We start from the raw sequence: 13,257 nt of genomic DNA, 5'->3' as shown, positions 1-13,257 counted from the left end.
GTGAATGATATTGCTTCAGGATCTCCCCTATGGACAAGTCCTTCTGCTGCTCATCAAATCGATTCACTGACCAGTGAAGGGAGCGCCGTCTTCCTGGAAGAGATCACTCCACAAGACCTTTTACTTCAGGGGTACAGACTGCAGTGTGACCCCCCCACTGACTTTACAGAAGAGCTGCAGGTAACCAGTATGAAGAACATGAGCGGAGAAAGGACCATAACGATAGAGAACATCAATGGTAAGTAGTAAACAGGACTAGGGTTCCAAAAGTCTCAAAGGAACACAGACATTTTGGGAAATTAGCTCACCGTCTTCTCCAGAGAGAGACAAGAAGATAGATACCAGTTTCCTCTCTGTGCGTTCAGTATAAAACCATCTGGCTGCACCTAGCTTAGCACGATGAATGGAAGCGGACAGAGCCGGTTAGCCTTCGGGAGAGGCGTTAGTTGCACAATGCCTAGGCTAACCGGCACTGTCCGCCTCAATGCATTGTGCTAAGCTAGGCTAACGTGCAGCCAGATAGCCTTCTACTGAACACAGAGAAGAAACTGGTATCCATCTTCTTGTCTCTCTCTGGAGAAGACGATAAGCTAATTTTCCAAAATGTTGGCGTGTGCCTTTAATTTATCCTTTGAGGACAGCAGTCCTTCACAGCCACTGGGGAAGAACATGTCAGTGCATTCCTTCAAGCATTTCTTAAGATGCCTGTTCAACTGTCCATGGGCCTCATTGATCAAGCAAATTGTGTCGTGTCATTCTTTGATTGATTTAAATGTCTATTAACAGATTGTAGAATGGGTACAGTACAGTACAGCTCAATATACACAATTGTCAAGGGGATGCAGACCAGAGAAAGGTGGGGGGTAACTGTACATTTGGAGGTGGTTGGGTAGGCGGGGAAATGTACATTGGAGGGGGTTGGGTTTGGACATTTACAGGGCATAGCTGTCAACATTGGGATTTGAAAAAACGACCCCCCCCCCCCCCCCCCAATGTAGTCTACTCCCCCTCGTATGTATATATTTTCTGTTAGGATCTCTGTTTAACAGTACTGTATATTTGCATATCATGTATGTCACAAATGTAACAGTACTGTATATCATGATATCTGTATATTGTGTCTGTCATATATTTAAAATGGGGGACCCTGATGTAAACTAGACGAAAGTATTCCTCTGAGGTCTGCATTCTCTTAACAATTGTGTGTATTGAGCCATAGTGTATTGTACCCATTCTACAATCTGTTAAAAGTAGGGATGTCCGATATTATCGGCATTAAAATGTGATATCGGAAAATATCGGTATCGGTTTTCAATTTTTTTGCATTTCTATAACCTTTATTTACCCAGGCAAGCAAGAAAGAACTAATTCTGATTTTATTTATTGTCAAAAGTATGCATAATGTTGTGTTAATTCCACAACAAGAGATGTAATGTTAATTACCTGAAATTATTCCATTTTGGGGGGGGGGGGGGGGGGGGGGAACCCTGCATATATCAGTATCGGAAATTAAGAGTTGTACAATATCGGTAAAAAAGCCAATAATAGGCAAGGGTACACAGTGAATCCTAAATCTCCACTAGGCAACCACTTATCAGTCCAACAAGGACTGGGTGAACTACTAGTTGCTACATTAAATTAATCAGATACCTGGTTGAAAGTAAAATGCTGTGAACATCCCTGCATTAAATGAACTGGAAGCGTAAGACAAATTCAGTATAAATTCACTTTATGTAGTAGTATAGCATTAACATGTTCATATTTATTGAAATCTTTTACAATTCATACATTAATGTTACAATGAATTGAAAATGGGGGGCCGTGATGTAAACAAGAAGTTCTCTGGTCTGCATCCCATTAACAATTGTGTGTATTGAGCCGTACTGTATTGTACCCATTCTGCAATCGGTTAAAGTTTTCAATCAATGTATTACCAGTCTATACCATCATCAGTGTACATATTAATACTACAACTCAAGAATCAAGAGGTTTATTTGTCACATACATACCAGGGCATAATAAAATGCAGGTGGTCATGCCCGCATTGATTTATACAAATAGGCATAGAAAAAAGAAAATAGGTAAGACACAAGATATGAACGATAAAAAAAAGACATGCTAAGTTCCTGAGAAACTGGTTCCTATGTACACTACTATAGAATTGTAATTCTTAATGTATCTAAACAATACAATGCCTCCTTCCTTTAAAGTGACATTTTGTTTAAAGTGATCTGTACATCTGGGCGGCTACGTGGTGCAGTGGGCAAGGCGCTCATCACAAATACTGAAGACTGGGCTCGAACAGGTTCGCCTCCCTGTTCGAGCCCAGCGCTCCACATTGCTTTCAGTTTAGCTGGTCGTCCGCACTAATACACATTGGCAGTATTAGGGGGAGGGAAACTGATGGGTGGGGATCGGATGTTGTGGACAGCGACTCCTACAGGTCAGCTGGTGCGCCTGCGCAGTAGAATCAGGAAGCGACGGGGCCCCTCCAAAGCCCAGACCCCTGACGCTGAAAGATCGAGCCGCGCAGGTGAAAAGTTGCGACTGATGTTACCTCGAGTACCGGAGGGGACTCGTGCTATGTATGACTTAGTCCACATTGAAGCCGGCTTGTGGGAGGCATGAACCAGTGTTCAAAGACAGGGGAGGGTTGAATTGGATGATACGAAAATTGGGATGGGAGAAAAATAGAAAATGGGAGAAAAGTGGATAAAAAAAAAGTGATCTGTACATCTGATTAGCACTATTACTCATTTATATATTTATACCCAGTACAATGTATATTACTATTGCACTTTACTGTTAAATTTTCACTCTGCTTGGATGCCAAACGTCTTCGTTGTACTGTACTTGTGCTGTATAATGACAATACATTTTGAATCTAATCTAATTAGACTGTCTCATCACTCTCTGGATGCTTTGGAGACACATTTAGCGTGTGAGAGAGGGGGGTATAGGTTGCAGACCTCGCATTTCTCAACACCTTCTGAGAAGGAGTGTATTTGTGAACTAGACCAGTGTAATTGATCTTGCATGACAGTAAAGCACAAAGAGTACTGTTGTCCAATGCCATGTTTTCTGTAACAGTCTTCTTCACCACACTGAACAACCTTTCAGAGCTGGCATTGCTGTGTGGAATGCATAATAGAGCCTTCATGAGTCTCGTCAGCTCACTGAACCTCAAGTCCTTGCCTAGAAGGCCCCAAAACCGGTCAATTCGGTCTTCTTGGGGGAGCTCCTTGCTGCCGGTCACCTGGTAGTCGATGAGTTCCTCTCTCAGCCCATCCAGATTGAAACTCAACTGAGGGAACAGGGCTCCTAGCCTTGTCACTGTAAAACAAAACCATACAATACATTATACAATACTTCCTAACACTCAAAGTATCTTGCCACTTGTTTTTGCTGCCTTCAACTGGAAATTATAATTCTATTCTAACTGGAAACATATTCTATCAGTCTTGGAACTGGAAGCTGGAACTGGAAACTGTTTTCTACCCGACTCGTCTTTAAAAAGGGTTAACTGGAAACGTCTTCTAATATCTACCCGTCTTTAAAAAGGGCCATCTTCAACCGTTTTTTTTTTTTTTGTATTTAATTTTTTTTATTATTTTTTAAACAAACATATAAACAAACATGACAACACACGATAAGATATACAAGCATTAATTGTCAGGGCACATCCAATGAGATCACATTATAGTTAGTTGTCTTATATAAGATATACCCCTAATACCTGTTATCTAAAAAAAAACCTACACACATATGCTCAGCTCGAACCCCCCCCTCCCGGACCCCACCTTGAGAAGTACCTCCACTATCCCTCGCACCTAACCAGACACTACCATTATAAGCTAGCTTTTATTCTCTCCACCACTTCTAACCACATTGACATTTTGGATTCATTATTACATTGAGATATGTAAGAAACCAAACTTTACAGCAAATTTTTTCCGGTTGAAACCAGCGTGATGCGATCAGCTTTTTGGCTACTGTGATACCCGATAAAACCAATCTCTTTAGCTGTGGATTCACTGCAAACTCAAAAACATCATTCAATAATAATACCGAGGGGTGTACAGGTATATTCCAAGATACGAGTTTTGATATTTGTTGGGTCACATCTTTCCAGAATGCCTTAACTGGTGAGCAGTCCCAATACATGTGCATAAATGTCCCTTCGTCCCCATTTGCACATTGGGTGCATTTGGAATCTTGTTTAAGCCCCATTCGGCACAGTCTTATAGGAGTCAAGTATGTCCTGTGAATATAGTTAAGATTGATTTGTTGATGATCCGGGTTCCTTGATGTAAGTCGGACATTTGCCCAGGCTCCTTGCCAATCAAAGTCATTTTCCAGGTCTGGTATATCCCTCCTCCAGACAGAGTCAAGTTGGAGGGTTTCATACGAGGACGTTAGTAATTGATGATAAAATTCTGAAACAAAACGTCTCTCTTGCGTAGAAGAATTTGTGGTATCTGTGGTGTTCAATTGGTCTGTCTAATGGAACACCGTGAGACTTCAAACATAGCTCTAACTGTTTGTGAAAAAGCCATGTGGACTTGGTGAGATTACATTTTTTGCGTATTTCTTTATCACTACAAAAACCCTGTTTGTTAAAAACATCCCCTAATGAGTGTATGCCTTGCTCTTCCCATATAGGGAATCTTATAGGTCGTTTTCCAATTAAGAGTGCATTGTTATTGAATAAGGGAGTATGATTGTGCCAATTTTGTGGGGTAGGATTTTTTTTTTGTGATTCACGCCATATCCGGATCGCATGAGTAATTAAGGGGCCAAATTTACATTCACAGTGCTTGATTGGTAGTTTAGTGTATGCTATGTCCTTCAGTCTATGTGGGGCTACTATGTTTTCTTCTATTTTTCTCCAGGATGCTAATGCTTGGGAGTCAAACCATGTTGTCAATGGACTTAATGTGTACGCCTTAAAATATAGGAAAAAATCTGGAAATGCCATGCCACCATCTGCTTTATTTCTCTGTGCGGTGGATCTTTTTATACGTGGTGGTTTGTTATTCCAAATAAATTTGTATGTGGAGGAGTGTATGTTTGTTGTGTGCCCTTGATTACGATTGGTTCTATGGATTGGGATTGTCTTATATATTGTGCTAAAGGCTCTAATGATAGATTGAACAGTCCGGGACTAAGAGGACAACCCTGTCTGGCAGAGCGTGATACCGGAAATATTTGAGAGATGATTGTGCCTGTTGTAATCATGGCCGATGGGTCTTTGTATAATACTTTAATCATATCTATGAATCCTTTTCCTAACCCCATCCTTTCTAGCACTGCCCACAGATACGACCATTCCAGCCCGTCAAAGGCCTTCATAGCATCCAGGGACAGCATCGCCTTAGGTATGGTGTCCTCCTTGTCGGCATCAAGTACGTGCAGTATACGTCTTATGTTCTCAGTGATCAGGCGGCCTCCTATGAAGCCAGTTGGTCCGGGTGAACTAAAGACGTCATATGCTTTTGTAATCTGATGGCTAATACCTTAGAGTACAGTTTGATATCTGTTCCGAGGAGGCTTAAAGGTCTATAGCTACCGCACTCGTTGGGGTCTTTGTCTTTTTTAAGGAGGACTGTTATGAGTGCAATATTGTCATTTTTATGGAAGTTCCCCTCCTTGACTGAGTATAAGATCATATTTAGTAATAAGGGGCCAATTATGTCCCAACAAGAAAGGTACATTTCTGATGGGAAACAGTCTCTTCCAGGAGCCTTACCACTTTTCATTGCGGTTATGGCCTTCTTGAGTTCCTCTAGTGTGATCGGTGTTTCTAACTGTTTAGCGGCATCCTCTGAAAGTTTAGGGAGAATAATTTGATTAAGAAATGTGTCCATTTTGTTTTGATCGAAGGTCGTTTCTGATTTATATAAGTCGGAGTAGAATACTTTGAATGTATCGTTTATTTTTACAGGATCTGTTACAAGTACTTGTTGTGCTCTAATGGTAGTTATATCTGCAAATGTTGCATTAATTCTTAATGGCATGGCTAATAGGTGGCTGGGTTTGGAACCATGGGAGTACTGCTGTTGTCTTGTGCTGCGTATTTGTATTTCCGATTGTTGTCTGTATATGGCATTGATCTCTATTTTTAGTACGTTAACTTGATTTTCTAGTCGAGTTGAGTTGTTGTATTTCAGAGAATTAAATAACGTTGAGTAAAGCGTTTCCAGCTCATCCAGTTTTGTGCTTTGATTCTTGCGCATTTTGGAGGAAAAGCTATCCGTGAAGTCTTTGATCATTCCCTTTACCGACATCCATATTATTCTGGGGTCTTGCACCGAGTTAGCATTCTCCCGTTGGAATACTATAAGAGCTTCTTTGAGTTGTGTAATGAATTCCTTGTTATTAAGCAGCAACGAGTTAAATCGCCATCTTGGGGCTCGGGAGGATAGTATACCAAATGTACCTTTAAGGAGTAAATAACAGTGATCTGATAAGTGCGTTGGGTATCATTTCCACTTCATAATTATCAAATAGTCTCTGTGATGCAAAGACATAATCTATTCTGGATAGTGTATTATGTCTCGCCGATTATCCCACGACCCGAGTACTTTCGGGTCGTGGGATTAAGTAACCGCCATAAGTAATTTACACCTGTAATCTTTGACCAATCCTTTAATGCCTTCGATGAATTCTTTTGTTAGCTGGAAAAGGCGAGGTAAGATTTGTCCATCCTTGGGTTCCAGATGGCATTAAAATCCGCTCCTATTATAAATGAGTAATCGGGAATGTCTAACATTGCATTGGTTAATGTAGTGAAGAAATCTTCTTCGTACAAATTTGGGGCGTATACCGCCATCAACGCTATTTTCCTGTTCTTATGTTCAATCTTAGCTATAGTTATCCGACCTTCTACATCAGACCATACTCCCTTTAGTACAATATTCAACTTACGTTTAACGACTATTGCTACACCCCGAGTTCTCGTACCAATAGAGGAGTGACTGATATTATGGTATATGTTGTCCGCTAATTTATCTATGTCTTTCCCTAGAATGTGCGTTTCGCTTAGCAGAGCAATGTCCACATGTTCTTTTTTCATCAGTGTGAGCACGCTTTTGCGTTTGAGTTGGTTATTTATTCCCCCGGTGTTCCATATCATTATATTCAAACTAGCCATAGTCTATACATGTTGCATTGTAATTTTTGGTAATGCTTCCAGAGTGCGAGGCAATAATAGATATACATCCCACTAGTGAGGTCCCGTTGAGAGCCGAGCTTAAAAACATACATATATACAAATAAAAATCCCCTACCCTTCCCTCCCACCGAGAGTCGTACAGGATTGTGTTCCATGAACACAACCTTTGCGTATGACTCCCTCCCTTGCACCACCGGATATCCCAGAATGATCCAATTATCCTTAACATTCCTATGTATACCATAGGATCTAACACTCTAAATTCTACCATAAGTAGAATGTCGACTGTGGCTTGGCCACTTTCCCGTAAAAAAATAAATAAAAATTTAAATGAGAAACTAAAAATAAAGACCAAAAATAAGCTTCAATTGTCATGCCCTAATCTTACATTTTATATGAACTTGTGTAATTTATAGTAACCCATGAATAATATGAAGGTATTGAACTGAAGAGAGAGCCTCAATAAATCAGAGAGAGCGGATGAAAAAGAAAAAAAAAACAAGTAAAAGGAAGAGAACATTAACTTAGATCTTAAAAGAGCATTGCTATGCTTAAACATCTAAAGTATAAATTGGAGAAGTAGTGGAATTATTTCCCATTAATAAAAACAGTTTTTAAATACGTATATGCAGCATTTCCCCTGACCGGGGTGGGCGATGATCGTTGTGTAGAGTGATATTTCTGCCGGCCGGCTATGATGGCTCTGTGGTTCTGCATCTAGATAGCTGTTGATTATTCCCCCGAGGGGCTTCTGGTAGAGTGAATCATAGATATCTATAGAACACTAGATAGCTTAAGGCGGAGTCACCAGCGTCACTGAACCGCCGCCATCTTGCTCCAGTTAGCCTTGAGTCAGAGTGAGTGAGCTGCACAGACAAAAATACTCATAACTCGCTGAAATATTGACGGATTTACAAACGGGTTGGTTTGCTATAAACATCAAATATGTAGTTATGATACTGCATACTTATAAAAAAAAATTTAAAGATGTTTTTTTTTACAAACCGCTTGAATCATAGCCACGTTAATAATGCTTTTAATAAACCAAACCGTTTGTAAATCCGTCAATATTTCAGCGAGTTATGAGTATTTTTGTCTGTGCAGCTCACTCACTCTCACTCAAGGCTAACTGGAGCAAGATGGCGGCGGTTCAGTGACGTCGCTCTCCATTGGCCGGCAGCGCAGGCAAGCTATCTAGTGTTCTATATATATCTATGGAGTGAATGACCACGTATTGCTGATATTCCAGAATGTTCCATATATATATATATCAAAGAATGCTTCGATGTTCTAGATTATTCCAATGTCATTTTTACATTGTTTGAATGTTCCAGTATGTTCTGGAGTGTTCCAATCTTGAATCCAATATGTCCGCAATAATATACACACGTCGGGGAAAGCATTCAAAAACTCTGAGCACGTAGGTCTCTGTCCCAAATCCTCGGTTATTAAAGATTGTGCTATATGGTGACCTTGCATAACTGAGATTAAAAGGCCATTTATACACTATTCTGCGTGTTGTTCAGACAGGAATTTGGCTGCATCTTCAGGCGAGTTGAGGAGAACCCTTGCTCCTTGTTTGTCGACAATGCGAAGTATTGCAGGGTATATTAGTAGGGGTCTGTACTTCTTCAGGTATAGTTGAGACATCACCGTCTTGAACTTGGCACGCAGTTCCACTACATCACGACAATAATCTTCAAAGCAGTGTATTGGTACCTCCATGTATTTCAGATTGCCTTTCATCCTGCGAGTTTCACGAATAATCATTTATTTTATTCTGACTTGGCGCAGGATAACCAATATCACTCTGGGCTTAGCGTTATTGCCAATGGAGCGGGGCCCCAATCTGAAGCACTGATCCACCTCCGGTATTTTAGGAAGGATCTCTGTTCCCAGGATTTTCTGTAATTCTGTGGCAAACTCTTCAGGGTTTGCACATCCCACTGATTCGTCCAGACCGACAATACGAATATTCAGCTTGCGTTTTTGATATTCCATCTCGAATATTTTGATTTTGGCTTTCTGTTCTTCATTGATTCGCTTAAGCTCCAACGTTATTTCGCTGAGCTCCGACTTGATTTCTTTGTAATTCCCCTTCATCTCAGCAGTTAGGTTAACTTTGTTATCCTCTACTTCCTTGTTGATGCGAGTGAAATTGTTTTCGTGGGCTTCCATTACTTTTTCCAGAGCCTCGGTGCGTTTAATCTGTGCGTCGGCGTCCGCTCTCAGCGCATCAATTTTGCCTTCAATAGATTCTTTAATATCATCTACTTTTTGAGTTATTATGCTAGTTATTGTCTTCCCCATTTCCTCCATTCTCTTCTCCATTGTATTCCTCATTTCCTCCATTTTCCGGATGATATGTTCGGTATCTGCGGAGGTGTTTGATGGGGTTGAACTTGAAGCGGCCGCTGTCAAGTCTATATTTCCTGCTGTCCGCTGTACGAATCCTGATTCCTGCGGCGGGACCTCTACGACTGTATTTGGTCTTGTTTTGTCTTTCTTTGGTGACATCGATACTTTTGGTCAATATAGTTAGTTGATAGTCTCAGTTGTCTCAGTTGATATATGCGTCAAGTTTTAAACGCATTAATGGTATATAATTATGTTTTTAAAACGGAAAAAAAAATAACGGGTGAGCAGCTGTGTCACATGCGACCTACTCCATTCTAAAGCTAAACCGGAATCTTCAACCGTTTCTATACCTGTCGATGGAGTTATGTCAAGCCGCGATGCAGGGTCTAGCACTGTCAGGTCCTTCAGGAGTTGGGAGTCGATTGGAAAGCAGGCGAACATCTTTCGTAGAACCGCTTCATAGAAGACTCTTACAGTTCTAAAACAGAGTAAAACAATAATATTCATTAGTGTCATTTCAGGCACACAACAGACTTCACAAGTTGAGATCATAACTACAATAATAATATACTCACCGAAAGATTTTCTTCCTGGTTGAGACAGGGAGTTCTGCCTGTTGGATGAATGCGCGCATCTGTTCTCCAATGAAGAGAGCTTCATCTGCCAGTTGATGTCCCGGTCCATAGTTCACCTCCTTGAGAGGCACATCCATGATGGCCCTGGGTGGTATGAGGTAGCCCAAGAACCGCCTGATCAGCCGACACATATCGCGTTCAAGTCTGTGAATCTGTGGGGGGCATAAGGGAGAGAGATGGGGGTACAGGCAAGAGAGAAATTGTAGTTTTACCTTTCAAAGTAGATGTATATCCCCAACAAAATGTCATCCACTGGAAGTTTGGGTGCTTCGATTCCACAACCAGCGGCAAGATAGACAAGGTAGCAAATGCAGCCCAGGTCCTGGACATTAGGCTGGCTTCCCCTTACTCTGCTAATAACAGAATTGTGCCTGTCTTTTTTCATGACACTTGCGTTGTCGCAGTTGAAGGCAATGAGGTTCTCCCACGGAATTCCTCTTTTGCTATTGGGAAAAAAGAAAGATATGTCCATAAAATAACCTGTTGACAAAGGCCGCTATACTTTCAAATAATCCTGAATTAAATGCTCTTTAATATTAGCAGTTATAATTAAATGCAAACTAGGTAGACTGACATTATCTTACCTCAATGCTTGGGATAACTTCTCATACAAGTCCTCAGAATTATCCACATTGCAGATGGGCATGTCTAGGAACTTCGTCGTCACCTCCAGATTAGACTCATCGTAGATTCTTGCAAGAATGACGCCCGATGCTGTCTCGTCCGATTCGTCGTTCGATTCGCCGCACAACAATGAAAAAGGCTGAGCTTTACATATGCTTGTAACGTCGTCATCAAACTCCATAGCTATGGCTGTTGAGCAAAAGAGTCCAGTGATTAGATTTGATTGTCCTTTATAGTTGCAAAACAGTCTTATTGATTGAAAGTTATTAACAGATTGCAGAATGGGTACAATACAGTACGGCTCAATACACACAATTGTTAAGGGGATGCAGACCAGAGTAAGAGATTAGTCTTGTTTACATCAGGGTCCCCCATTTTCAATTCATCATATCTATAGATCTTTGTCACAGCAGCCATTTAACAGAAAGCAGGGTAAACCTAGGCTAGTATATTGTCTATTCATTAGTAACGTTAGCTGCTAGCTAGTCTGAGTCTAGCATCAACAAAGCCATCTTACCTTTGATGAGCTGGGTGGCTTTTGTTTCCCCGGCCGAGTAGCTCTGAGCGATGGCAGAGTTGGGGAACATGTCTGCGACGCTCCGGGTGAACTCGTCATAAAAACTGAAGGACGCGTTGGTTTTTGCACAAAGCATAGTCATTTTAACCTCAGCTTTGATGACTTGATCATCAACCTCTGAAGTGTTTCTCGCCTCCTCCCATTTGCAGTAACTCTTCTTGGCTTTCTTTGTTGGTGGAACAGCACAATCCTCGTCCTCCTCTCTCAAGTCCATCGTAGAATGTAATACATTTCACGCTAAAACCCTTGTTTATCCGGTCGGTCTTCTTCTTCGGGTCGCAACCTTCTTCCGGTCTGACTTCCTGTGCTAACGTTCTAATCTGCTGCCACCTGTCGTCACGGAGGGGAATTGCAGCCTTTTTGTATAGCACAACATCAGCAAATTTCTCAAGTTTCTTTAATAGTTGTCATACAGAAGTAGTACAGAATACTTTTATACAAAATGCTTCTTTCTGTTACGCTCCAGAGACTGTGCTAGACAAAAGATAAGTATGAAATAAAATAAAATAGTATAGCATGTAAAAATAGAAGTCACATACGTAGACACAGTGTTCAGTATATACATATGTACAATGTTCGATGCAGAATAGAGTAACTGAGTTACCATACAATATACAATGCAATATACTAATATACAATACTATATAGTGCAAAGCAGAAATGGGATGAGGTACAATTTACAGTAAGGTGTACTGAGGTATGGGTTGTAGTGCAAATCCTTTACCAATAAATATAAAGTGTGTTTTGGTGTTCTAAAGTGTGGAGAGTGGGTGCTGCAGTGTGTTGTTTGTTTAAAGTGAGTGTGTGCGTGTGGATGTGTGTGTTGTGAGTGCATTTGATGGTTGTTGCATAGTGTTATTGTTCATTGAGCAACCTGATGGCCTGGGGATAGAAGCTTCTTCTGAGTCTTTCTGTGCTTGCCATGAATGAATGAATGAATGAAAACTTTATTTAACAGATTGCAGAATGGGTACAATACAGTACGGCTCAATACATACAATTGTTAAGGGGATGCAGACCTGAGAAAGACGTTTGTCTTGTTTCCATCAGGGTCCCCCATTTTCAATTCATATAGACATATATGACATACATGACATACAGATAGTCAGTACTGCTACATCTATACATTTATGACATACCAGATTTGCAAATACAGTACTGTTTGTGATACAGAAGGAGTCAAGAAAAGGGAGTATATACATTTGACGTAGAAACTGTACATTGGAGGAGGTTGGGTACATTGGGATATTGACAACCATACTGGGTAATTTACATTGGAGGTGGTTGGGGGGGCGGGGGGCACACTGTATAAACAAGTAACACTGTACATTGAGGGGGGGGGGGAGGAGACACTGTACAAACAAACACAATTGTACATTGAACTATTGACAAAACCATACTAGGTAAATGACTGTACATTGGAGGGGGTTGGGTTAGGATATTTACAGGGGCCAGTGTTGAATTGCAGTCTCCCGTAGGTGTCCCTTGAGAGAGGTTTTGAAAGTGGGTAGTGATCCACATTCCTTTACAGCTTTGGGTAGGGCGTTCCACATTGATGTGGCATAATTGCGAAACGTGTTTAGTCCCTTATTTGAGCCGAATCTGGGTTTAACATGATTTGTGGAGCTCCCTCTGGTGTTGTGATCGTGGTATTCACTGACCTTTGGGAAGTATTTTGACATGTACATGGGTACCTTGGTCGTGTAGTGTATCTTGTAGACCAGGCCCATTGCAAGTTGTTGTACTCTGTCGTCTACTCTAAGCCATCCTAGGTTGTCAAAGTGGGCAGGGGTGAGGTGGGTTCTAGGAGTAAGGTCAAGCAGTAGTCTGACCAGTTTGTTTTGAGATGTTTGTAATTTTGTTTTTAGCGCCTTTGAGGTGCTTTGGTA

General features: G+C 41.0%; 1 protein-coding gene across 1 annotated transcript; it reads right to left on the bottom strand.

The window, feature by feature from the left end:
• Positions 1-1,745: 1,745 nt before the first annotated feature.
• Positions 1,746-11,593, bottom strand: LOC311238536 (uncharacterized protein). Its single transcript, XM_084326638.1, has 6 exons — positions 11,309-11,593; positions 10,752-10,980; positions 10,517-10,610; positions 10,108-10,319; positions 9,883-10,010; positions 1,746-3,333 (listed from the first exon to the last, which is right to left on the bottom strand). The coding sequence occupies exons 1-6, from the start codon at positions 11,580-11,582 to the stop codon at positions 2,894-2,896; spliced, it is 1,377 nt and encodes a 458-aa protein (XP_084182764.1). The 5' UTR covers positions 11,583-11,593; the 3' UTR covers positions 1,746-2,893.
• Positions 11,594-13,257: the final 1,664 nt, after the last annotated feature.

Source organism: Notolepis coatsorum (genome assembly GCF_963971535.1).
Source record: "Notolepis coatsorum genome assembly, chromosome: 12".
NCBI lineage: Eukaryota > Metazoa > Chordata > Actinopteri > Aulopiformes > Paralepididae > Notolepis > Notolepis coatsorum.
The sequence above is the reverse complement of the archived record's forward strand: the minus strand, read 5'-3'. Positions and strand labels throughout refer to the sequence as shown.

What these genes read in the sequence shown, in the direction of transcription:
- LOC311238536 (XM_084326638.1), bottom strand. Translation starts at nt 11,582, where the DNA reads ATGGACTTGAGAGAGGAGGACGAGGATTGTGCTGTTCCACCAACAAAG. An exon ending in AGCCACCCAGCTCATCAAAG is followed by an intron (nt 10,981 to 11,308) that starts GTAAGATGGCTT and finishes TTTGCTCAACAG; the next exon opens with CCATAGCTATGGAGTTTGAT. An exon ending in TGACATAACTCCATCGACAG is followed by an intron (nt 3,334 to 9,882) that starts GTATAGAAACGG and finishes TTTGTTTTACAG; the next exon opens with TGACAAGGCTAGGAGCCCTG.